Source organism: Trichosurus vulpecula, chromosome 3 (assembly GCF_011100635.1).
Source record: "Trichosurus vulpecula isolate mTriVul1 chromosome 3, mTriVul1.pri, whole genome shotgun sequence".
In the NCBI taxonomy this organism is placed as follows: Eukaryota; Metazoa; Chordata; class Mammalia; order Diprotodontia; family Phalangeridae; genus Trichosurus; species Trichosurus vulpecula.
Window position 1 is genome coordinate 84,535,674 of NC_050575.1, and position 23,671 is coordinate 84,559,344.

At 37.1% G+C, this 23,671-nt stretch overlaps 1 protein-coding gene across 1 annotated transcript in view; it reads left to right on the top strand.

Annotated features, from left to right (window-relative positions):
* The window catches only part of RANBP17 (RAN binding protein 17), a 349,537-nt gene that overhangs the window by 49,225 nt on the left and 276,641 nt on the right, over positions 1-23,671 (top strand). Inside the window, exons 6-12 of the mRNA XM_036752901.1 lie at positions 829-933; positions 3,461-3,626; positions 4,296-4,369; positions 6,767-6,886; positions 11,266-11,412; positions 11,626-11,798; positions 12,186-12,379. Of these exons, the coding sequence (XP_036608796.1) occupies positions 829-933; positions 3,461-3,626; positions 4,296-4,369; positions 6,767-6,886; positions 11,266-11,412; positions 11,626-11,798; positions 12,186-12,379 (979 nt within the window). The remainder of the gene's footprint in view (positions 1-828; positions 934-3,460; positions 3,627-4,295; positions 4,370-6,766; positions 6,887-11,265; positions 11,413-11,625; positions 11,799-12,185; positions 12,380-23,671) is intronic.

Below are 23,671 nucleotides of genomic sequence, written 5' to 3' on the forward strand. Positions count from 1 at the left end.
TTTTTTTATTATAGAAGTATATCTTCTATAATTAAAAAACCTTCTCTTTCAGCTCTTAGGACAAACCCACCATAGATTTTCTGCAAATACACACTTTCTTTTCCCCCTACATAAGGCAGAAATAATATTTCCTTTAGAGCATAGTTAATGTAAAGGTGACATAAGCACACACTGGAAACTTCCCTTCCTTTGGAGAACTTTCATTTCTAGCCTTTTTGCTTAATATCTTCAGTGAATTGTTTTCATGGTATTCTTCCACTGTAATAAACTTTTGTACATTTTGGATAGGATGCAGATATATTCTTGAGCTTTGAAGAATGTTTAGACACTTATAAGCAATGAAAATGATGCTTTGTTGAAATTATGCAATCTTTACCACAGTATTTATTAATATGCCAATAATAACTTGAATCTATTAGTTGAGAAGTATTTCTTACTACAAAGAATTCCCTTGTACTTTACTTCAGACAACATCAGAAGTTCGTGGATTCCTTTTTTGTAAATGAGAGAAGGAATGAATGATGAATGGGTGAATTGATTCCTATCAAGTTGTTAGAGGAGGATTTTGCAAATGAATAGACTTAGACACAGTGAGATGTCACCCATTTCAGAAGTTGTACAATATAAATCATGATTCATAGTTTATTTTTTCTTGTATATTTCTTATATTCTATACCATGTTTTTTTCACAAACATCAAATTGTTGCTAGATAATTTGAATTTGCCAGCCTCTGTATTTAATTTTGAGATTAGCATTTTTATAACTACTAATTTGTATTTTTATTTTTTTGTTTCTTTAAATAATTTTGTTTGTATTGGTCCCTTTAGGTTGATTATTCTAGACCTTCAGCAAAACACCGAAAAATAGCTACCTCATTCAGGGACACATCTCTCAAGGACATTTTAGTACTGGCATGCTCACTCCTAAAAGAAGTAAGACATTTCATAATTTTCTGCAGAAATTATATAGTTGGTGTATTTTGGATATTTGCAATTCCCATTTAAAGTCTAATTTTGCATTTCTAACCTTTGCAACTGTCAGGACACTTTTGTGTTAGCATGATGACATTTCTTTTTCCCTAAGATTTCTAGATTGATAATTTGCATCTTATCTATGGGCTGTGACACTAGAAACAGAGATAAATATCAAATCCATAGATAATTTATTTAACTTGCAATTGCTTCTTACCAGAAACTTTTCTTTTCTTTTTTTTTTTTTTTGCTGTAACAATTACTAAGTACTTGAGTTAGGTTTCACCTGCTTTCAGATTCCCCTAGTCACCTTTTGGATTAGTGCTAAAAGGTAGTGAAATGGTGTTAGGGGTTCTCGTAGTAATTATTTAGCAAACCAAGATTCATTTAATAATAATTATAGTAATGATAACACTAATAGCTAGCATTTATACAGCACTTTACAAACATTATCTCATTTTATCCTCAAAACAATCCTGGGAAATAGATGTTATTATTATCTCCATTTTGCAGATGAACAAAGTGAGGCAGACTGGGGCTAAGTGACTTGCTGAGGGTCACTCAGCCAGTAAGTGGCAGAGGCTGGACTTAACCAGGTCTTCCTGACTCCAGCCTGGCCCTCTGTCTACTGTATCACCTGACTTCCAGTATAGGTGGAGTCCATTCAAGTTTTGTGATAGAAAATGGAAAAATCTCTTAGGTATATTGTCTTACTGACTCTTACCTATGACTTCAAGAAGCTATAGCAGGCACAGCAGCCAGACCCAAAAGTGTCTCAGCAGACAAGCTAATCCAGGTTGAGAGTAACTGACAGGCTGCAAACGTGTTGGTGAGTTAGAAGAATATCTACCTCAAGCAGAATATCTACCTTAGCCCAGTGGAATGGGCAGATGAGAACAATTTGTTCCAGTGGCCGTGGAGGCAGCTAAAGCAGGTGCTGTGGAGTGCTTAGAGCTTTGTCATACTTCGAAGACACCAAAGTCATCCACTGTATCCTGGGCCATTGCCAGTTGTCTTGACTTTTGTCTTGCCATTGGACTTTAATGACTTTGGAAGAGAAAGAAAGGATGATGACTTTGTGCAGTTCTGCCTCACTTAATTCCAATTCACAAGCAAGACACCACCTCGCTAATATTGGTCCTCTTCAAAAACAAAGAACAAGCAATAACATTGTGTAAAATTTGCTGATATAATTCATAATTACATTGCCCTATGATATTCAGATGTTTTAAGAAGTCTCGTGCTAGTTGTTAGCATGCTGAGAAGTTTTTTTTAATGTTTTTAATTTGTGTCAGTACTGTGATAGCATAAGAACTGTCACAAAGAGCTAGACTAATGCTCCAGCCTGATACTCTTATCTCTGACAGTGGCACCTGAGGACATTTAGTGGCAGAGCATAGTTTTTATCCAGTTATCTCTAAAGGTTAAGCATTTCTCCTCCCCCTTTTCTCTTCAAGCTATCTTGGATTCTCTTAAAGGATCAATTAAATTGCAATGTTCATGTGTAAGGCACTCTTACTGTTTTGGAGGCACAAAGGCCAAATTCAAAGAGTCTTCCTTCAAGGAACTTACAGCCTTAATATAGGGGAAAGGAAGAGGGGAACAATAACGTGTCAGGGCCACTTAGTTTCAACCTAGTTCTGAAGTGCAAACAGAGCCCAAAGACTTGGTGATCACCCCTAAAAGAAAGAGAGAGAGTGGTTATCTCATTCTGTCCTCTCCTAGCCCAGGGACATGGTGGGGAAGGAAAGAACATTTTTCTGAAAGTGAAAGGTAGAGTTAACATGAGTTCCCAGGTGCCAGAGTTGCTTAGCCTTAAAGTGAATCCTACCTAGAAGATTAGACAAGTAAGCTAGAGAGACTCTGCTACCCATTCTCCGCATCCATTGGCAGGAGTGTGAGCAATGACTATATCAGTGAGCCCCAGCCTATTCTGTGTCTAAGAACCTCACAAAGAATGGGCTTCTTTATTCTTTCTTTTTATGATTCTATCATACATGAAATTAACTGAACTCTTTTTGAACTTATATTTTTAGCCTGTACTCTTGAAGGTAATGAGTTCCATAAATTTGCAACCTGCTGTGAAAAGTAGTACTTTCTTTTATTTGTCCCAAAGCTACCTTTTTTTATTAGCTTCAAGGGGTGCTAGTTCTGATATTCCAGAACTGAAGTTAATTCAGTTTGAGATCAAGCATGAAAGATGTCACTCCTAAAGAGCCAAAATAAAAGAGCAAAAAATCCAGGATATTACAGTAGAAGTTGAAGAATAATGATTTTAACATTGTGGGTTTTTCCCCTTTATACCTGGTGTACTTAGAAAGTTGTCTTTTAGAACAAAGTACTAGTATGTAATCTTTAGAAACCATATTCATTAATTTAATATGAAATTAAAGAATAGTTTTAGATTGAAGATTTAAAACACTGTTAATTGACAGAAAATATTCATCTGTTTTAAGTAAGATATTCAATAATTTTGAAATTTTTTTAGGTGTTGGCAAAACCTTTAAATCTTCAGGATGAAGTTCAACAAAATCTGGTAATGCAGGTCTTGAAACTTGTCCTCAACTGTCTTAATTTTGACTTCATTGGCAGTTCAGCAGATGAATCTTCAGATGATCTTTGCACAGTACAGATTCCAACAACTTGGAGAACAAGTAAGAATAAGTTCTAGCAGTGGGGATGGTGAACATTAAGGCCTCAAAGAAAAACAATGAGAACTCACTTTTAACTGTATTTCTATCTTGGCACATCCATAGAAGGATTGAGTGGACTTTTTCCTGATACAGCTAAGATATCACTACGTAAATATCTATAATAGAACTTAACAGGATCCTGCCTACTCCACAGCCTTATCTAAACTTTAAAATTATTTTTTGAAATCCTGACCACAGTGTGATCTAGATATTTTATTTTAAAACAAACAAAAGAAAAAAAACCCGTTTTGGAAAATAAACAGTGCTTCAGCTCCTAGCATTTGATATTGTAGAAATGTTGAGGAGTTTCCCAGTAAAATTAACTAGAAAACCTGTTATGTTAAAGGAAAATTACTTTGTATAATTCATTTTTTATCTTTGCATTTAAAAATATTTCCCCCAAAACACCCAGACCATGAACTAGAAATTGTCTTTACCTGTAAAGATGTTTCTACTTGCTAGATTTTCAATTGAATGAATGAAAAAGTAATTATTAAGCACTTTTTGCCAAGTACTGTGCCACAATTATTTTTACGGTGTTATTTATTCAGTAGTTTAAGCTCCTTGGAAGACAAGCCCTCCATGAATTCAAAGTAGTGGGGTTAGAAGAATTTTTTTTTTTTTTTTCAGTTTTCCTGGAGTCAGAAACTTTGGACCTTTTCTTCGATTTATATCATGCCCTTCCTCCTCTACTATCTCAATTAGTAAGTAAAATTTAGTTATTAATTTTATCTAAAATTAAAGCATGATATCTGTTTGTTGAAAAAATGTACTCTTCTATGTATTTGTTTTATTGTTTTTTGCCACCTTTATTAAGGTATCCGACTGACCAGAAGCTCTTAATCTCCTGGGACATGTTTAAATTGATCATTTAACTGATTTTCAGGGAAGGTGCTGATTTTAAAAATTTGTTCTGCCCATCCACTCTCTCTCATATTGTTATTTGATTATTTTTAATGAGTAATCAAGGTGTTCCCATACTAGGTAATGGGACTATTGGTCTCTGAAAGACAGGTATTTGTTGATTTGAACTTAAAGCATGGCCTAGACAAAAGCAATATACAGAAGCTATCATGTACATAAAGAACTGAATATTAAGACATTTATATTTTATAAATGTGCACATAACATGTATGTATATTTATATTCAGTTAGACAATTATAGTTTTTCCCTTGTATATTGAGAAAAATGTTTCAAGAGTGAAACTGTGCATGTGATCACTGTGTATTTAATCATCATTCTGAGAATAAAATAACAGACTGTCTGAACTTCAAAGAACCTTAGAGATGAAAACTACAACAGTGGACAGTTTGATGAATTGTTCTATGTGTTTATTCTTTTGTTGTCCAGGCAAATCATTTATTGAAGTAATGCCTCAGTTAGTGATATTAGGACCAAAGTTTCCTATTGTGAAGTGCAAAACATGTCAAATTAAAATGTATTTGCAAAAATTCAAACATATTTATTTTACCCATGTAAAGCATTGTAAACCAGTGGGACAGAGCTGCAGGGATTATGAATAATTCAGAATGAGAATACTGAAGGTCAGAGCCAGACACTATCCCTGAAATACAGGTGGTCAGGAAGCAGGGATTTAGAACCCAGATAAAGAGATCTTGCAACAAGTTAGTGGCAATCCAGGCAAGATGACCTGGTAACAATATGACCCTCGGCAAGAAAATAGGGATTCTGTACTAATCCTTTACTTGGCCTTAGGAATGCAAGAACCAATCCCCAACTTATACATAGAGATAATTGACTGAATTGGGGATCAATAACATGGAAAAGACCACTTGCTAACAGGGAAGCTATCCTCCACATTTAAAATTTTTGTACAACCACCTGTTATTAACTTGTAGATATTTAACAAATATAAGTTAATGGAAACTTTTTTCACAGCAGAAACAACATGGAAATTTTAAAAAAACATAGTTAACACTCTCATAAATAATTAAAATGAGTGAATGAGACTTTTGGACTTTGATTTTCTTCTAGTGTAATACTTAGAAATGCCAATTAAAAGAAATGGACAGATCTGCAAATAGACAGGTGGTTACACAATCCTTTGGTATGTGAGAAATGGTGCTTCCTGAAGAATAGATGCCTAGTTTTGCTTCCTAACTGCCTTCTTTTTATCCTAAGTTAGTTTAGCTCTTCGGTATTCTAGGAATAGATATCATATTATTTATTTCAGGAAATAAATTAAGCATTATTATTTATTTTCTTTAAAATGAGTACTTATATGAGCACTTCAAAAAGGTAAAATAGTTGGAATATAATTAGAATTATTCAGTGCTAGTATATCCATTTTATGAGAGGTCAAATACAAAGGACTGAAAACCAACAAGTGATAATACGTCTCATGTATAGAAAGTTTAAAATAATGCCATAACTACCAGCCTCATAAACTCTTAATGCTCACTTTGAATGATTGCCTCTTATCACCTCTGAACTTGGTAGGTGTTATTTCCTTGAGTATTTTTACCGTAAGGCTAAGAACCCATGACAAGCCAGAACAGGCCATTGAGTGAATAGATTTAGTAATTCGTGACAACTAGTCCTTGGCCAAACCCTTTCAACCTTACTTGTTCCGGTATTTGCAGAGAGTATTCTTTGCAGTGTTAATTACTGTTTGTATTGATTATGTTCTTTTTTTACTTCTTTGGTGATTGGATACCCTGAATTTACTCCCTCACCTATTACTTCAAAATGGCTTTAGGAGATTTGAAATACAACAGAAGAGCTAATTGTACAATAGAAACCTGTACTGAGAGAAGCAAGTTCAATAATGTTTCAGGCCTTTAGCTTAAAAAAGTCATTATTGGTAGATGTGTCTGCACATTTCATATAGGTGTCTTGGTCTTTTTTTTTTTAATGAAACTAATCAAGCTTTCCCCTCTGTTCCCTCTTAAGTATGACACTGGAATTTTTGTTTCTGATTAGGACTTGCAAATTATATTTAATGATTGTTTGGTTACAGTATTTACCAATGATGAGAGTGAAATGATATTCTCTATAATGTAAAGGGAACATAAACATCATGATATGTGATTATAATTGTTCTTTTAATGACTCAAGATACTCTCTGTTTCTTTTACAGGCACTTTCTTGTTTAGTTCAGTTTGCATCTGCAAGGAGATCCTTATTTAGCAGTCCAGAACGTGCCAAGTACCTTGGTAATTTAATTAAAGGAGTAAAAAGGATACTCGAAAATCCTCAGGTATTTATACAATAAATTGTTTGTTGATAACTTGTTATGTAGACTTTTTTTTGAATCCCCCATCTCTACCTATGTACCTACACTGATGTAAGGAACACCCAGAAAATTGTTTTGCTCTTAGAGTCTTAGAGACTTACATACAACTTAGAATTGCCTGAGGAACTTAGAGGTGTGATTTGGCAAAGGTCTTGCTAATTTCAAGGAGAAACTCAAAAGGAAGAAATCCCCACCAAGCCCATCTACCCCCTTGGCATCTAAAGAGACTCTAGGAAATCACAGCTATTACGCTTTATCCCACTGTCAAGGAAATCTAAAGGACAGTGAAGGAGAGAGAACAGAAACCCAGAGCTATGCTAGCATATTGCTATTTGAAAAAAATGAGTTTTAACATAAATAGGAACAAAATGTGTTTTAGGCACTAATATAAAGCAAACTGGACTTAGAGTTAGGAAAACCTGGGGTTTTATCCTGCCTCTTGATATGTAGTAATCTTGTGATCATGGGAAAGTCACTTAATTACTGAGCCTTAGTTTTTTCATCGGTAAAATGAATTAATACCTATAGTGTGGTTGTATGAGACTCCAGATTATGTATGTAAAGGGCTTCACAAACTTTAATGTGGTATGTAAGTGTCAATTGTTATTATAAGTTCACATTAACTGGTAATGTATGCTTTAGAAGGAACACCATCTATATTTTGAGACCACTAGACTTGGAGTAAAGAAAGTAGTATTCTCCTCTTGACTCCTGCATATCCTAACTGCATAATCTTTGTCAAATTTCTTAACTTCCCTTAGCCTTGGTTCTTATCTGCAAAATGAAAATATGACACCTGCCCTACCAGCTCAGCGTAGATAGGTTTACCTTTGTGCATATTTGTGAGTATTTATGTGCATGTATGTGTGCAAACCTATTCTGTTTCTCTCTATAATTATAGAATAAGATACATGAAGGGAGGGATAGGCCTTCTTCTTTTGTTTCTCCCTACAATGCTCAACATAGTATTAATATCACTCTAAATTTCTGTGATGCATAATAGTTTGCAAAGTACATCTACCTGCATTATCTCTTTTGAGCCTCCCAACAATCCTGTGAAGTGGAATCATAGAAACTTAGAATTGGAAAGGACCTCAGTTATCATCTAATTTAACTTTCACCCAAACTTGAATTATCTCTGAAAAGTACCCCTGGCTTGAATATCTTCAGTGCCTGACAATTCACTCTTTTTAAAGGACCACTCTTATACAATAGTCTGCCTCTGGTAATGAGGATGGTCTGAAAAGTTTTCATGGTGGAAATTCATCTTGGCAGGATGTTAAAGCAGGCAGAGACATAAGATAGAATAGAGGAGTGGAGAGGGTTCTCCAATCAGTAAGTATAGCATAAGCAATGACAGGAGCAGTAGAGGATTAAATGTACATACATTTTCCTTGCCATGTCATGCCTTGTCATTGTGGGTGTCCTCCAAGACTCACTCTTCTTTTTTCACTTTATATTCACTCACTCATCAGTTCCCCTGTATTCAGTTATCATCTCTATGAAGATGAATCCAAGATCTGTATATTTCTGCTGAGCTGCAGGCATACATATCTCACTGCTTCTTGGTTATCTTGAACTGGATATATAGGCATCTCAAACTCAGCATGTCCAGAACAGAACTCTCTAGCTTTACTCCCAAATTTTCTGCCCTTTCAAATTTCCTTGTCTTTTTTAAGGGGATCACCACCCTCCCAGTCACCCAAGCCCACAACCCTGGTGTAATCCTTGACCCTAAACTCTCATTCACCCCACATACTTACATTTCAAATCTATTGTAAGATCTAATCATTTCTACTTCTACAATGTCTCTTATGTATGTCTTTCTCTCTACTCATACAACCCAGAGCCCTCATTCAGGCCCCCATCACCTCTCACCTATTGGTCTGTCTTCTACAATCACCTTATTGGTCTGTCTGTCTCAAGTCTCTCTCTACTCCAGTCCATCCTCCAGTTACGGCCAAGATGATTTTTCTAAAGCATAGGTTTGACCATGTGACAGACCTTTGGTCAGTGAATTGCAGTGGCTCCCCATTACTTCCTGGATCAAATATGAAGTCTTTTGTTGAACATTTAAAGCTCTTTAAAATCTGATCCCTTCCCAGTCTTAAATGTGATGCTACATCTTCATGCCTTTGCACAACTGTTCCCCATGCCTGAAATGAATGCCTCCTTACCTTTTCATGTTAATTTCCCTTTTTTCAGGACTCAGTATAAATTCCATCTTACACAGGAGTCCTTTCTTAGTCTTTAGCCTCCACCCTTCCTCCAAGCTGCCAGTTCCTCCCTCCTCAAATTATCTTCATATTCTGAATATACGTTGTATATACTTAGATATTTATATATCATATCCTCCATTGAAACGTAAGCTTCTTGAGCAGAGGGACTGTTTTACGTCTTTCTTTGTATTCTCATTGCCAGGCCTTGCTTATAATAGAGGCTTAATAAATGTTTGTTGACTGACCAAATGTAGAGAATGGGTTAAAGCATAAGTTCTAACCTTATAATACCCCTAAATCTTGAAGATTATTTGGCCAACAGCCTGCAATTAGAGATGATGAGGGATTTGGGCCTGAGTTTATTGTTGCGGAAGGTTCTGAGTGATGTAGATGAGTAGGGAAGGGAAAATATAATGCCAGCTGCTGGTCCATGACCGACCTTAGGCTTAGCTTTATGATTGACTGGTCAGTTGTACATCTGCTTATTGAGAACCTTTAGATCAGTTAGGATCCAAAAGAATACTTGGAGGATACTAGCTGCAATGCTTAGGGCAGTAATGTGTTCCCTTCTTCCTCCTCCTGCTATTATATGCCCACATAATTTTTTATACGAAAATAGAGTAATTAGCGTCAAACACTGTGATCCAAATACAATTAAATTCTAATTTGACTGCCTTTTCATTCCTTTTAGTTAAAAACTAGAACAAAGGTACTATTATATCTTTGAGCTTTTTAAACAAGAATGGCCAATTTTCCCATAAATTTCTTCTCTATATATCTTAGATGAGTAGGGTAGGGAATATGAAGTTAGGCAAACTGGGTAGAGTCAGTCATGATTAGGGTGTTTGCATCTGAAAATAGGTCACCAACTGTGTATTAGTTAATATGTATCTGTTTTCTTAATGTTCTCTTAAAGCAGTTATAAAAAAAATTAAGTATTTTCCTGACACAGACCTTCCTATTCCCTTCATTTTTCAATCATTTGAATTTTATTAACTGTATAATAAGTAATAAGTGACAATCTATTTTTGCATCTTCCTTTTACATCATATTGACTTTCCATACTAATATTATTAAAGTGATGCATGTAACTTAATATCCATCTTATCTAGCTCTTTATGTTGAGAGAGAAACCACTTAGCATCAGTTGTAATGTTAGTATTTGAGTAAGTGGCAGTTTCCATTTGAGAAGAGATCCCCTTTGCCCTCTTGTGGACAGATACAATTTTGTAGTTTTCAGACTATAGCTCCCTGAATTCATTGCAGAGTTTCCATTGCAATTTTTAGTGCCAGAATAAAAGAAAGTATTGTGGGTGAATAGTGTGGTGTGCTTACAAGTTTCATTTTCACTTGTGATGTTTTTGTTTTAAAAAATGATTTATTATTAAAATAAAACTTTTAAAGGTTACATTGTACTTTGGAGTTTTAGTAAATATTCATTAATTCTTTCAGTGAATGTGCTACCAATGTTTGGGGGATAGAACAGATGGAATAGAATAGATCTTTGGACAGAAAGAAAATATTGTAAAATGGTAGTGTTTATCCAACCTTATATTTCTACTCATGAATTCATATTTTTTCATGTGCTATCAGAGAAATATGTGCTTGCTTTGTCTTTTCAAAGTAAAACTTATAAAGTTGGCCAAAATCATGGAATTTTACAAGAAATATTTTAACAGTTTTTAGTTACACAAGTCACCATCAGAGAGGAAGAACATTCATTTAGTAGTTACTTTGTGCCAAGCCCTGTATTTGATACTTTGTATTATTCTTAAAGAGAGGTAGCTAGGTGGTTCAATGGATAGAGCACTGGACCTGGAGTCAGGAAGACCTGATTTCTAATACAGCCTTAGACACACACTAGTTATATAGGTTTTCATGGATTCTCATATTTAAGATGTGCTACTCTTTTAGAATTCCAACTGTGGGAATACCCTTGTTCTGCAACTCAAAGCATTAGAGTTACCTGAGGCACTGAGAACTAAAGGGATTTGCCTAAGGCCACCCAGCCACTGACCTGGCAGTCAGGTCTTCCTCACTCCAGGTCCCCCCTCTGCTTCTATACCACATTGTTTATCAACTGTACAGTTGTAAAGTGTATTTCTTTTGTGTCTCATGATTTAGGGTTTGGCAGAACCAGGAAATTACCATGAATTCTGTCGATTTTTGGCTCGTTTAAAGACTAACTACCAGTTGGGAGAATTAATAATGGTGAAGGAGTATCCAGAAGTTATCAGATTGATTGCTAATTTTACCATTACTAGCCTCCAGGTAAGGGACAATTTAATATACCAATGTTATTTAAATGAAAATTTTAAAAAGTAATCTGGGGGCTTAATTTGTGCTGCACATTTGTGAGGATATTGATTTTTTTCCCCACAAAAAGTACCCATCTAATTAGCATAATTGTGAATATTTTCATTTTATCATGGGATAACATAGAGCATAATTAAAATGAGCTTTGGTTTGTTTGTTTTTTCATAGCATTGGGAATTTGCACCCAACAGTGTTCATTATTTGTTAACTCTGTGGCAGAGAATGGTAGCATCTGTACCTTTTGTGAAATCAACCGAGCCTCATCTCTTAGATACATATGCACCAGAAATCACAAAGGCATATATTACTTCCCGATTGGAATCTGTCTCCATAGTCATCAGGTATTGAAAAATTAAATATTTTTAGTTCATGCCTACCTTTGACATGCAGTAGATAGAGTGCTGGGCCTGCAGTGAGAAAGATCTGAGTTCAAATTCAGCTCCAGACACTAGCTAGCTATGTGACCCAAGGCAAATCACTTAATCTCTGTTTGCTTCAATTTCCTCATTTGTAAAATGGGGGTGATAATAATACCTACTTCCTAAGGTTGCTGTGAGGATCAAATGAGTTTATAATTGTAAAGCATTTAAGCACTGTGCCTGGCATATAATAAGCACTATGTAGATGTTAACTATTATTATTTCGGAATCCTCTAAAGGCTTTGCATTGTTTATAAATATAAAAAGTGCTTTAATGTATTTGGTTAACTTGGTCTGGTACATTTTCAGAGATGGTTTGGAAGATCCACTGGATGACACAGCTACTATATTTCAGCAACTAGAACAGTTGTGCACTGTCAGCAGATGTGACTATGAAAAGACATGTGCTCTTCTTGTACAGTTATTTGACCAAAGTGCACAGAATTATCAGAAACTGATACAGTTACCTTCCAGAAGACCCATAGATATAGCAGTCCAGGAAGGTGAGTATCATTTGATTTGACTCTTAGGTTACTGTCAGCTACTTAATTGTTTATAAGGCTTCACAACAAATTAGTTATCCTAAGTCACTTAATTAAATGGTATTAAGCTTTCTACTGTTTTGATGAGCCACCACTTAAAATAACTGATTTTCAATAATTCTAAGTGGAACAACTAGTATAGTTGGACCATTCCTTTACATTTATGACAAAGGGCCCTTGGTTTTAATTTAGGAATGCTTCTCCTATTTGTTTCTGTGTCATTTGCTTGGGGGTAAGTTCTGAGAGAGGTAGATGATGTTAATTTGTGTGTGTCCCCTTACTTCTCATCTCAATGTTACATATTTTTTTCATAACATTTGATATCCATTATCCAATTTGATTTCATTTGATGAAGATTGAGAAAAATCCACTGGATTTAGCAAATTTTTTCATTGGGGAGTGAGAACACATTTTAAGAAGGATCTTGATAAGTCAGTGTCCAGAGGAATGCAGCCGAGGTCATGAAGTACTTCAGGTTCATGACATATGGTGATTGGTTGAAGGAAATAGGGATGTTTAACCTGTAGATGACTTAGAGGGAGCATGAACTATCTTCATGTTTTTGAAGGTCTGTCTCATTCTAGAAGTCTTCTCTTTGGCTCCTTAGCAGCAGTGGGTTGAAGTTTCAAAGAGGAAAATTTAGGTTTGATATAAAGAAAATCTTCCTAACAATTAATGCTGCCCCAAAGTAGAATGGGCTTCCCCAGAAGGTATCGAGTTCCCTCTTCTCAGAGTTCTTCAAGGAAAGGCTGGATGACCTCTTGTTGGATATGATGTAGAAGGAATTCATTTTCAGGTACAGGTGGAAATTAAGTAAGAATAGGTAGAAGCTCTTGTTGAAAAGAAAGGCAGCCTTTTCCTCGGCTGCCAGTGTGAAGGAGAAGATGGATACAGAGAGGGGTTCTGAGGCATGGAATGGGATAAAAGAAAGAGTTGACAGAAGATGTCAGTAAAGTAGAGAGGTCATTTGCTGAAGTGTGTGTGAAGACATTGAAGGCCAGAGTAAAGAAAGTTTGGAATAACCTTTGAGGGGAGTGGGCTAGAAAATACTGTGGAGGTAAGCCTATTGTATTCATTTTGTTAATGAGAAAACTGATGCTCAAGGGTTTAAATGATTTGCTTAAAGTACATAGTGGCAGGGCTGGAACTAAACCTAGAAACTTGAGTTCTCTCCACAAGATCCATTTGTTTCATTTACACAGTTGTAGTTCAGCTTTTTTGTCATTAAATATGTAAATTATTGTTAGTTTATCTCACTCCTATATTTTAAATGACTGTTATTTTCTATTGATATTCCAATGTTTAGTCTAGTGATCTCATGGCAGCCTTATACTATATCTTTCCTGGTTCCTGTGATAAAATATTAATTTAACAGTGGAAATATATTAAGCATAGTATACATATGCAGTAAAATGATGTGCAATTTTCCTCAACTATCTTCATTCCTAGGTTAATTAAAGAATATCACTTCTTCCAACTGCATAGGGAGTTGATATTTTGAGTTTCCAAAAATGTGTACTTATTAAATAATAAATATTAAATAAAGACCTGTCCTCTTCAAAAGAATATTGAATAAAAGGGAAAAATAATCTAAGGTATAGAAATATGATAAGTGAAATAACGTAAGATAGTAAATTCACATTTAATAAACATTTGTTAGCTGTCTATTATATGCAGTCAATCAATAAGCATTTGTCATTGTTTTAACAACCCAGCTAGCAGCTTTGGTGGGGGCATAAGATCCCTCCCCCACAGCCAGCACCCAGGGGGCTTCCGGGACCCAGGAGGCTGCGGGGGGGGGGGGGGGGGGAGGGAGGGGAAAGAACAGGTTCTTTTTATCTGCTTAAACAAGGAAAGCACGGTGAAGGGGTTGACCAGCTTACTTTAATCCAGCATTCACTTAGCATACAGACAGCAATCATTTAGTTCAGGGGAAAACACCAGCATTCAGTTAGTTCAGGGGAGCATACAGACAAGCATCAAGAGACAGACCAAATACAGATTCATTGACTTACTTCAGGGGAAAAAACCAGCACCCTGAGGTTCAAAACATTCATTTAGTTTGGGGGAAAAAAACAAACCAGCACCCCGAACCTCAAAACCAAAATACAAACAAGTTACAAATATCAACAGACAGACCCAACACAACTCATAGTTACCAACATCTGGGCTCGGCCCAAGAGCAAGGGCTGGCCCAGAGTCACGCTTGCTTGCCGCTGCTTCCCACACCAACCAGAAGGGGAAAGAGAGAGCTTCAAACTATCCTCTCCCCTCTTATAGAGTTTTTGACATCATCAAGCACCGCCTGAATGACCAGGGCTGATTGGTTCTTGACTTGGCCCCTCCCCCTAGGGTAGACGTTAACACCTCCCCTCAGCCAGCCCCATGACTCATCACACAGGAAGTTTTCTGCTTCCTGACATGCCCTCTGGGCTGCCTGCCCTGGAAGAGCAAGCCACAGCATCCAGAGGCTCAATGAGGTAAGCTGAGTCATTCAAAGAAAACAAAGGCCATTCTGGTTACAGTCATTATCTATCCAATGTATGGCAGGTACCATGCTTAGGGCAGATTAGGGGATAGAAATAACAGTTGCTTCAAAAGGAGCTTACATTATACTAGGAGGTTCTAACAAGTAAAGAGCAAAATATCATAGAGAGTAGAAAAAGAGAAATCCAGACAGAGTTCTCTAGGATATTTGAAGAGGAAGGAGAACACTATCCTCAACAGTTGCTAGGGAAGAGACTGATAGTAACACTGGAATATTGAATGTAAAGAGATTAAATGAATACGTAGTATAATATAGTAAGTTTACTTTATTTCTCTAATTCACTCTATATTTGCTTTGCCTGTTTTCTTTCTTTGCCAGTAATTGAATTCAGCACATGTCAAGTGCCTGCTGTGTATAAGACAATTAATTGCAACTGGAGATGCTAAGACAAAAATAAACAACAGTCCTTGCTTTCATGGAGCTTCCATTCTATTGGGGGGATACAACACATATGAAAATAATTGTAGATAAATAGTTTGAGGCAGGACAAAGCACTTACAATTAGAGAAATCAAGAAAGGTTTCCCATAAGATGTGTCACGAGCTAAGCCCTGAGGGAAGCTTAGTATTTTGAGAGGTGGGAGTGCATTCCAGGCACAGTCTCAGCAAAAACTTGGAGATAGGAGATAGAATGCAGAATTTGTAGGACAGCAATTAGACCAATTTGGAATTTGTAGGATAGCTGATAGACCATGAAAGGAATTATGATGAAAAGTCTGTTAAAGTAGGCTGGAGCAAGATTTGAAAGGGTTTAAATTCTAGACTGAGGAGTTTGTATTTTATCCTAGAGGCAGTAGGGAGCCACTGAAGATTCTTGATCAGGTAAGTAGAATAATAATAGCTGATATTTACAAAGCACCTAAAATATTTACACAGAACTTAAGTAATGTATTTACATAGCACTCAAAAGTTTGCAAACTACTTGACATAGGTTTTCTCATTTGAGCCTCACAAGTCTATGATTTATATGTTACAGGTATTATTATTATCTCCATTTTACAGGTAAGAAAACTGAGCTCAGAGAGGTTAAGTGACTTACTCGTGTTCGCTTAGCTGCTAAGTGTTGAAGTCAGGCCTAAATAATTCCAAGTCCAACATTCTATCCACCAAACCACACTGCCCCTCCAAAAGGGTCAGACCTTTGCTTTAAGAGAATTATTTTGGCAGTTATGTGGAGGATGGATTGGAGAGGGGAAATGTTTGAGTCAAGAAGACAAATTAAGAGGCTCTTGCACTAATCTAGGTGAGAGGTGATGACCTGAAATAGGACAGTGGTCAAGTGAGTAAAGAAAAGGGGATGGATACAAGAGTTGTTGTTCACCTCTAGTAGAATTGACAAGAAATGGCAATTGATTGGATATAGGATGAGGGAGAGGGAGAAGTTGAAGATCACTTGAGTATTAAACCTAAATAACTTAGGATGATAGTGCCCACAACAAAAATAGGGTAGTTTGGAGGAGTAGGGTTAGAAGGGAAGATAATGAGTTCCCTTTTTAAATTTTTTTTAAAAAATTTTATTCTGAACTTAAACAGAAAAGTATTCCATATGCAGAACACAAAAAGAAGCTTGTATATGAAGCTGTAACTCTCCATTTCTTCATCCTCATTTTTTTAAAAAAATAGGATATATACATTGCACATGTTACTTCCAAAACTGTCTTTTTGCCTGTGCTTCTTTCTGAACTTCCTTCTACTTTCTACTGTGCTTTTAAAAAAATGTTTCAATGGACCTATATTTTTTTTTTCCATCACCATTGATATCCCTCCTCCAAATTCCTCAATTAAAAACAGAGAGAAGTGGGGGGAAAAAACCTTTATAACAAATAAACATAGTCAAACAAAATGAATCCACACAATGGCCATGTCCAAAAATGTATTTCTTCTCCCTTACCTTGAATCTTTCACCTTTTTCTCAGGAGATGGGTAGCATGTTTCATCATACGTCTTCTGGAAACATTTTTGGTCATCACTTCCATCAGAGTTCTTCAGTCAGGTTTTCTTTATAATATTGTTGTCCTATAGATTGTTCTCCTGCTGCTTTTACTCTGTATCAGCTCCTATGAAGCAGAATTCTTTGAAATGATCTTACAATGCAATCATATTCCATTATATTCTTATACCACAGTTTGTTCAGCCATGATACCCAATTGATCAGCACCCCTTCCTCCCATTCTAGTTTTTTCTTTCTTTTTTCTTTTTTTTTTATTAGCGATTTTTGTCTCTCTTCCTTTATTTTTTTGTGAGATTTTTTTATTTTTAGTTTACAACACTCGGTTCTACATAATTTTGAGTTCCAGATTTTCTTCCCCCCCTCACCCCTTCCTCCCCAAGGCGGCATGGAATCCAATATATCTTCTACATATATCTTCACATTGAACTAATTTACACAGTAGTCAAGTTGTAAAGAAGAATTATGACCAATGGAATGAATCATGAGAAAAAAGAAATAGAACCAAAAAAAAAACCCCAAAAACAAAAAGAGGAAAAAAAAAACAAAGGAAAATAAAAGGCAAGCATAAAGTATGCCTCAATCTGCATTCAGACTCCATAGTTCTTTCTCTGGATGTAGATAGCACTCTCCATCATGAGTCCTTTGGAGTTGTCTTTGCACCTCTTATTACTGAGAAGAGCAGAGTCTATCAGGGTTGGTCATCACAGAATCTATATATCTGTGGTTGTGTATAATGTTCTCCTGGTTCTGCTCCGCTCACTCAGCATTATATCAGGTAGGTTTTTCCAGGTTATTATGAAGTCCATATCATCCCCATTTCTTATCGCACAATAGTATTCCATTACCTTCGTATACCACAACTTGTTCAGCCATTCCCCAATTGATGGGCATCCCCTTGATTTCCAACTCCTCACTACCACAAAAAGAGCCACTATAAATATTTTTGTACATATGGGTCCCTTTCCCTCTTGTGTGATTTCTTTGGGATACAGCCCTAGAAGTGGTATTGCTGGGTCAAAGGGTATGAACATTTTTATAGTCCTTTGGGCATAGTTCCAAATTGCTCTCCAGAATGGTTGGATCAGTTCACAACTCTACCAGCAATGTAACAATGTTCCAATTTTCCTACATCCTCTCCAGCATTTATCATTTTCCTGTTTTGTCATTTCAGCCAATCTGACAGGAGAGATGTGGTACTTAAGAGTTGTTTTGATTTGCATTTCTCTAATCAGTAGTGATTTTGAGCATTTTTTCATATGCCTATAGATGCCTTTAATTTCTTCCTCTGAAAACTTCCTGTTCATATCCTTTGACCATTTCTCAATTGGGGAATGACTTGTATTCCTATAAATTTGGCTCAGTTCCCTGTATATTCTAGAGATGAGGCCTTTATCAGAGACACTGGTTATAAAGATTTTCTCCCGGTTTTCTGCTTCCCTCCTAATCTTTGTTGCATTGGCTTTTTTAATATAAAAACATTTCAATTTAACATAATCAAAATTATCTATTTTGCATTTTGTAATGCTTTCTATCTCTTGTTGTGTCATGAATTCTTTTCTTTTCCATAAATCTGATAAGTAAACTATTCCTTGCTCTCCCAAATTGCTTATATTATCAGCCTTTATTCCTAAATCATGAACCCATTTTGACTTTATTTTGGTATATGGTGTAAGATATTGGTCTAAGCCCAGTTTCTGCCCTACTATTTTCCAATTTTCCCAGCAGTTTTTGTGAAATAGCGAATTCTTAGCCCACAAACTGGATTCTTTCGGTTTATCAAAAAGTAGATTGCTATAGTCGTTAACCACTGCATCTTGTGTACCTATCCTATTCCACTGATCCATGACTCTGTTTCTTAGCCAGTAGCAGGTAGTTTTGATGACTGCTGCATTATAATACAGTTTAATATCTGGTATGGCTAGGCCACCTTCCCTAGCATTTCTTTTCATTAATTCCCTAGATCTTTTAGACCTCTTGTTCTTCCAAATGAATTTTGTTATTATTTTATCCAGCTCTGTAAAGTAATTTTTTGGTAGTTCAATTGGTATGGCACTGAGTAGATAGATTAATTTAGGTAAAATTGTCATTTTTATTATATTAGCTTGGCCTAACCATGAGCAACTGATATTTTTCCATTTATTTAGATCTGACTTCATTTGCGTGAAAAGTGTCTATCTGGCAAGACAAACCCAGGGCTTATATGAACATAATTATGAAACACTTTATATATATTATTTCATTCGATCCCCCAAGCTACCTGTGAATTAGTTACTGTTATTGTCTCCATTTTGCAAATAAGGAAACTGCAGCAGAGAGGTGGTAAGTGACTCTCCCATGGTCACATAGCCAGTGTCTGAAGCAGGATTCAACTCAGGTCTTCCAGACTCCAAGTCCAATACTTTATCCACTAGGCCACTTAACTGACTATAAAAGACAGATGGTAAGGAAAACTCAAGGTTGGGAGTTAGCAAAATATTATAGAAAAAGAGGTCAGGTTATTCAGGAGTGGAAAGCAGTATGAAGACTGCGAAGGAGGGGAGATGAGACCAAAGTAGAAATGCTGGATTGGGAGAGCAAGGATGAGCGTAGTGGCTTAAGGTCATAATGACGTTACAGAATAGTGAGGCAGAGAAAAAGGTGCTAGGATACAGAATTTTGGAACATAGTAGTCTAAGAGGTATGGGTAATGGTGAAATCAGGACAGTCAACAAACATTAAGCTCCTACTATATGACAGGCACTATACCAAGCCCTGGAGATTCAAAGAAAGGTAAAGGACAATCCCTGTTCTCAAGGATTTCATAGTCTAATGAGAGAGACCATGTGCAAACTATGTACAAATAAGCCATACCATGCTTGTGTATGGCTGAGATAGAGTGAAGATCACCTCATAAAAATTAAGAAGGTTGATGAATCAGGAGGTTAGGTTGTCTGAGGGTACAAAATTGAAGTCCCCAAGTATATGGACAGGGATTGTAACATAGAAGAAGATCATAAGTCAGATACTGAACTTCTTCGAAAGGAGGGAAATGACCTAAAAGCCAGTATGTGGCTTTAAGAAGAATTTGGATAGAGTGATATAAACCGAATGACCCTCAAAAACAAAAGCGTTTACTCTGTAAAAATAGGATAGGGAAGGTCTGTATGTGGCAGTGAAGAGCACAGAATTTGTCTGCTCCTGGCCCAGTGTGTTGTGAGGCATGAGAGAATGCATGCCTAGTAGTGAAGATGACTGGAGCTGCAATATCTTCTGGGAAGGAGGCATGTTTTGTTGGTTTTTTTCCTGTGGCTATATGAAGATAGAAGAAAGTATAAAGGGAAGGAGTATGAGATTTCAAGAGAGAATGTGTTAATGGAAAAACAGAGTACAAAGGGAGGGCAGGGCAGAATGGGGACTTGAGAAGGATTTGGGCCAAGGTAAATGGAAATAAATGAGTGTGGGATGATAACAGAGAAAGAGGACTTTCATTTGAGCAGCCAGAAGCTTAGAATCACAAGGATTAAGTGGCAATTTGTTAGCCATAGGTTGGAAATTTCCAGTGGACTGGGGTTCTCACACTCGAGGGTCTTATGATGGCCTCGTAGCAGCAGTAAGCTTTCCTTTTCCCAGGATGGCAGAAGATCATGTACAGTCAGAAATACAACACTGTAAGTAGAGCACAGGACTTATAGTCAGAAAGACCTGAGTTCAAATCCAGCCTCAGACACCCACTAGCTGTGTAACCTTGAGCAAATCACCTAACCTTTACTGCCTCATTTTTCTCATCTGAAAGGTGGGGATAGTATAGTGTCTACCTCCCAGTGTTGTAGTGAGGATACAATGAAATAATATTTGTAAAACACTTTGCAAACCTTAAAGTACTATATAAATGCTAGCTATCATCAGCAGCAGCAGCGGCAGCAGCCTCTTTTTATTTGTTTGGCTCCTAGCTTGGCCTAGTATCTGAGGGCCTATTCCTTGTTGATGTGCTAGTGTCAAGAAGCTTGATGTCTGTAACTAGCAGCTGCTGTGGAGGTGTAAGACCAATAACACCAGCACACAGGAGGGCTGCTAGCACAGGATCTTTGTAATATCAATTGAGTCGGGACTTTCTTACTGTTTTAAAATGATTAAGTGTCTTTGAGTCTTACTAGGTGCTAAGCCCCAGGCCCAAACCCCAATTAGGTGCTAAACCTATGTGGGCGTGACTTGGTAACCAAGGTGGGGCCCCAGGTGGGGCTGACTGAGGGAGGGCCTAGTTTACACATGAGTTTGAGTGATAGGTTTGGGACATCAGAGGCTCTTAGACCACGTGGGTTTAAGTTGTCTCTTTGTGACGATTCTAGGTCACATGGGTGAGTCACATGTGTGACTCACCCTTGACCCTGGAAAAGATATAAAACCAGGGGTTGGCTTTCTCTTCCCCGGAGCTCTTTCCCACAGCAGTGGTGGCATGAGTGACTCTAGGCCAGCCCACGTTATGAGCTCCCGGGCTGAACTTAGATGTTGGTAACTATGAATCTGTATTTGGTCTATCTATCGATGTTTGTAACTTGTTTAGGGCTCTCACTCGTGCTGGTGTGCTGATGTGGAGACTCTGGGCAGCTGTAGCTAGGAGCCCTCCAGCTTGTAACCTGGTTGCTGAGACTTTGTTAAACTCTGGTAACTATGTATTGGGATTTGAACCAGACGAGGTCTGTTTGTCCATGTTTGTACTTTATATTTTGCTCTGACATTCAGGGTGCTGGTCTTTTCCACTGAACTAAGTGAATGATATTTGTATGCTGAATTAAAGTAAGCTTGTCAACCCCTTAATGTTACTTTGCTTACTAAAGCAGATCAAAAGAACCTGTACTTTTGCAGCGTGTTGGCAGCTTTCTGGGTGCTGGTTTTTGGTGGATCTTACACCCCCACAGAAGCTGCTAGCCAGATTGTTGAAACAATCTTTGATCTGTTTTTCCAAGGAAAGCAACTTTAAGGGGTTTACAAGCTCACTTTAATTAAACATACACAGTTAGTTCAGGGGGAAAAGTCAGCACCCTGAACTTCAGAGAAAACACAAACAGAAATTACAAGCAGAAATTATATAAACAAAGCATGTAACACAAATCAGCAGACAGGGCCTCTCTCTGTCCATAGCAGTACATACATGGTTACCAGAGAGAGAAGCACCAACATCTGGGTTTTCAAACGGGGGATGGGGGGGTGGTGTGGTGTGTGTGTGTGGCCTGCAGTGGGGCTCCTTAACAGTTACCCAGAGTCTCATCTGACAAAATCATAGTAAAGCTCTTCCAATGATTGAGCCCCAAAGTAAAATGCTAACCTCCATGTATATATACACTTGTTCAGGGTCAAAGTGTGTCATAACCATGTGATTCAAACTCATGTGACTTAGGCTTTCTTATGACTTAAGCAGGTTATCAAAGACTCTTGCGTCAATGAAAGACTCAGTCAAAGACACTTGATTGCCTTAGTGCAAAGAAGCATTCCAAAAGAAAAAACAGCAAAAAGTCCCACTTTGCTTGCCATTACAGTGCCTAGGGTACATTCTATGGTTATGGAGGGCTGAGATATTTTTTCTCATATAGCTTAGTGAAGCCAACCATAGTAGATAGTGTATCTACACATGGCAGTATGTCCCAGCTTGCAAATCTAGTGTCTGAGCCCTCATTGACGTGGAAGGACTTTAGCATTGTCGTGGCAAAACAAGGTAAATTGATGCAATCTCAATATTTTTCTGGATCAAAAAGGTTTACAGATTATAGTCTGAGAGCAGCAATTGATATAGTGCCACTCTTCCAAAACAGGTGATAACAAAAGATGTTAGGTGCTGGGTTAGGATCCTTAGTGTTCATTTATACCCCACCACCAGCCTAGGTGTTCTAGTAATAAATGGAGCCCTGATGCATTGCAGTAGCCTTCAATTAGGACAGAGGTCCAAAGCTATAGTTTCTAGAGCATAAAGAGACCTTCAAACCCACAAAAAGTACATCTTGCCTTAAAAGGATAATAAAAACTCTAATCTGAATTCTAAATTCATATACTCAAGCATTGGAAGGTACATCCTTGAGGGTATCCAAGGCAACCTGTATCTCAGTGTGAATTCCTTTTACAACATCTAAGTGATGAAAACTTGCAGTATCCCATTTCACTTTGGCACTTTTCCTAAAGGATTTAAAGTGTTAGTCAATCAGCAAGCACAAAGTACACACTATTTCCCAGGAACTGTACCAAGCACTGGGGATAGAAAGAGGAAAATGAAATACTCCCTGCCCTCAAGGAGTTTACATTCTTTTTTTAAGCTTTAATTTAGTATTTTGTTTTTCCCCAATTACATGTAAAAACAATTTTTAATTAATTCATTTTTAGTTTTCAACATTTGTTTCCACAAGATTTTGAGTTCCAGATTTTCTCCCCATCTCTCCCCTCCCCCCACCCCAAGACAGTGTGCATTCTCATTACCCCCTTCTCCCAATCTGCCTTCCCTTCTATCACCCCCCTTCTCTTATTCCCTTTTCTTCTTTATTCCTGTAGGGCAAGATAGATTTCCATACCCAATTGAGTGTGTGTGTTATTCCCAGGGAGCTTACATTCAACTGGCAGGTAGCACATGCATGCACACACACACTTTCTCACACTCACACATGTATAAAAATATACAAAAAGTATACAAGGTAATTTGAGGAGTGAGGACACTGGTAACTGTGGGTATTTGCGAAAGGCTTCATATTGATAGTGGAAAATAAACAGAGTCTTGAAGGAAGCCATTAATTCCA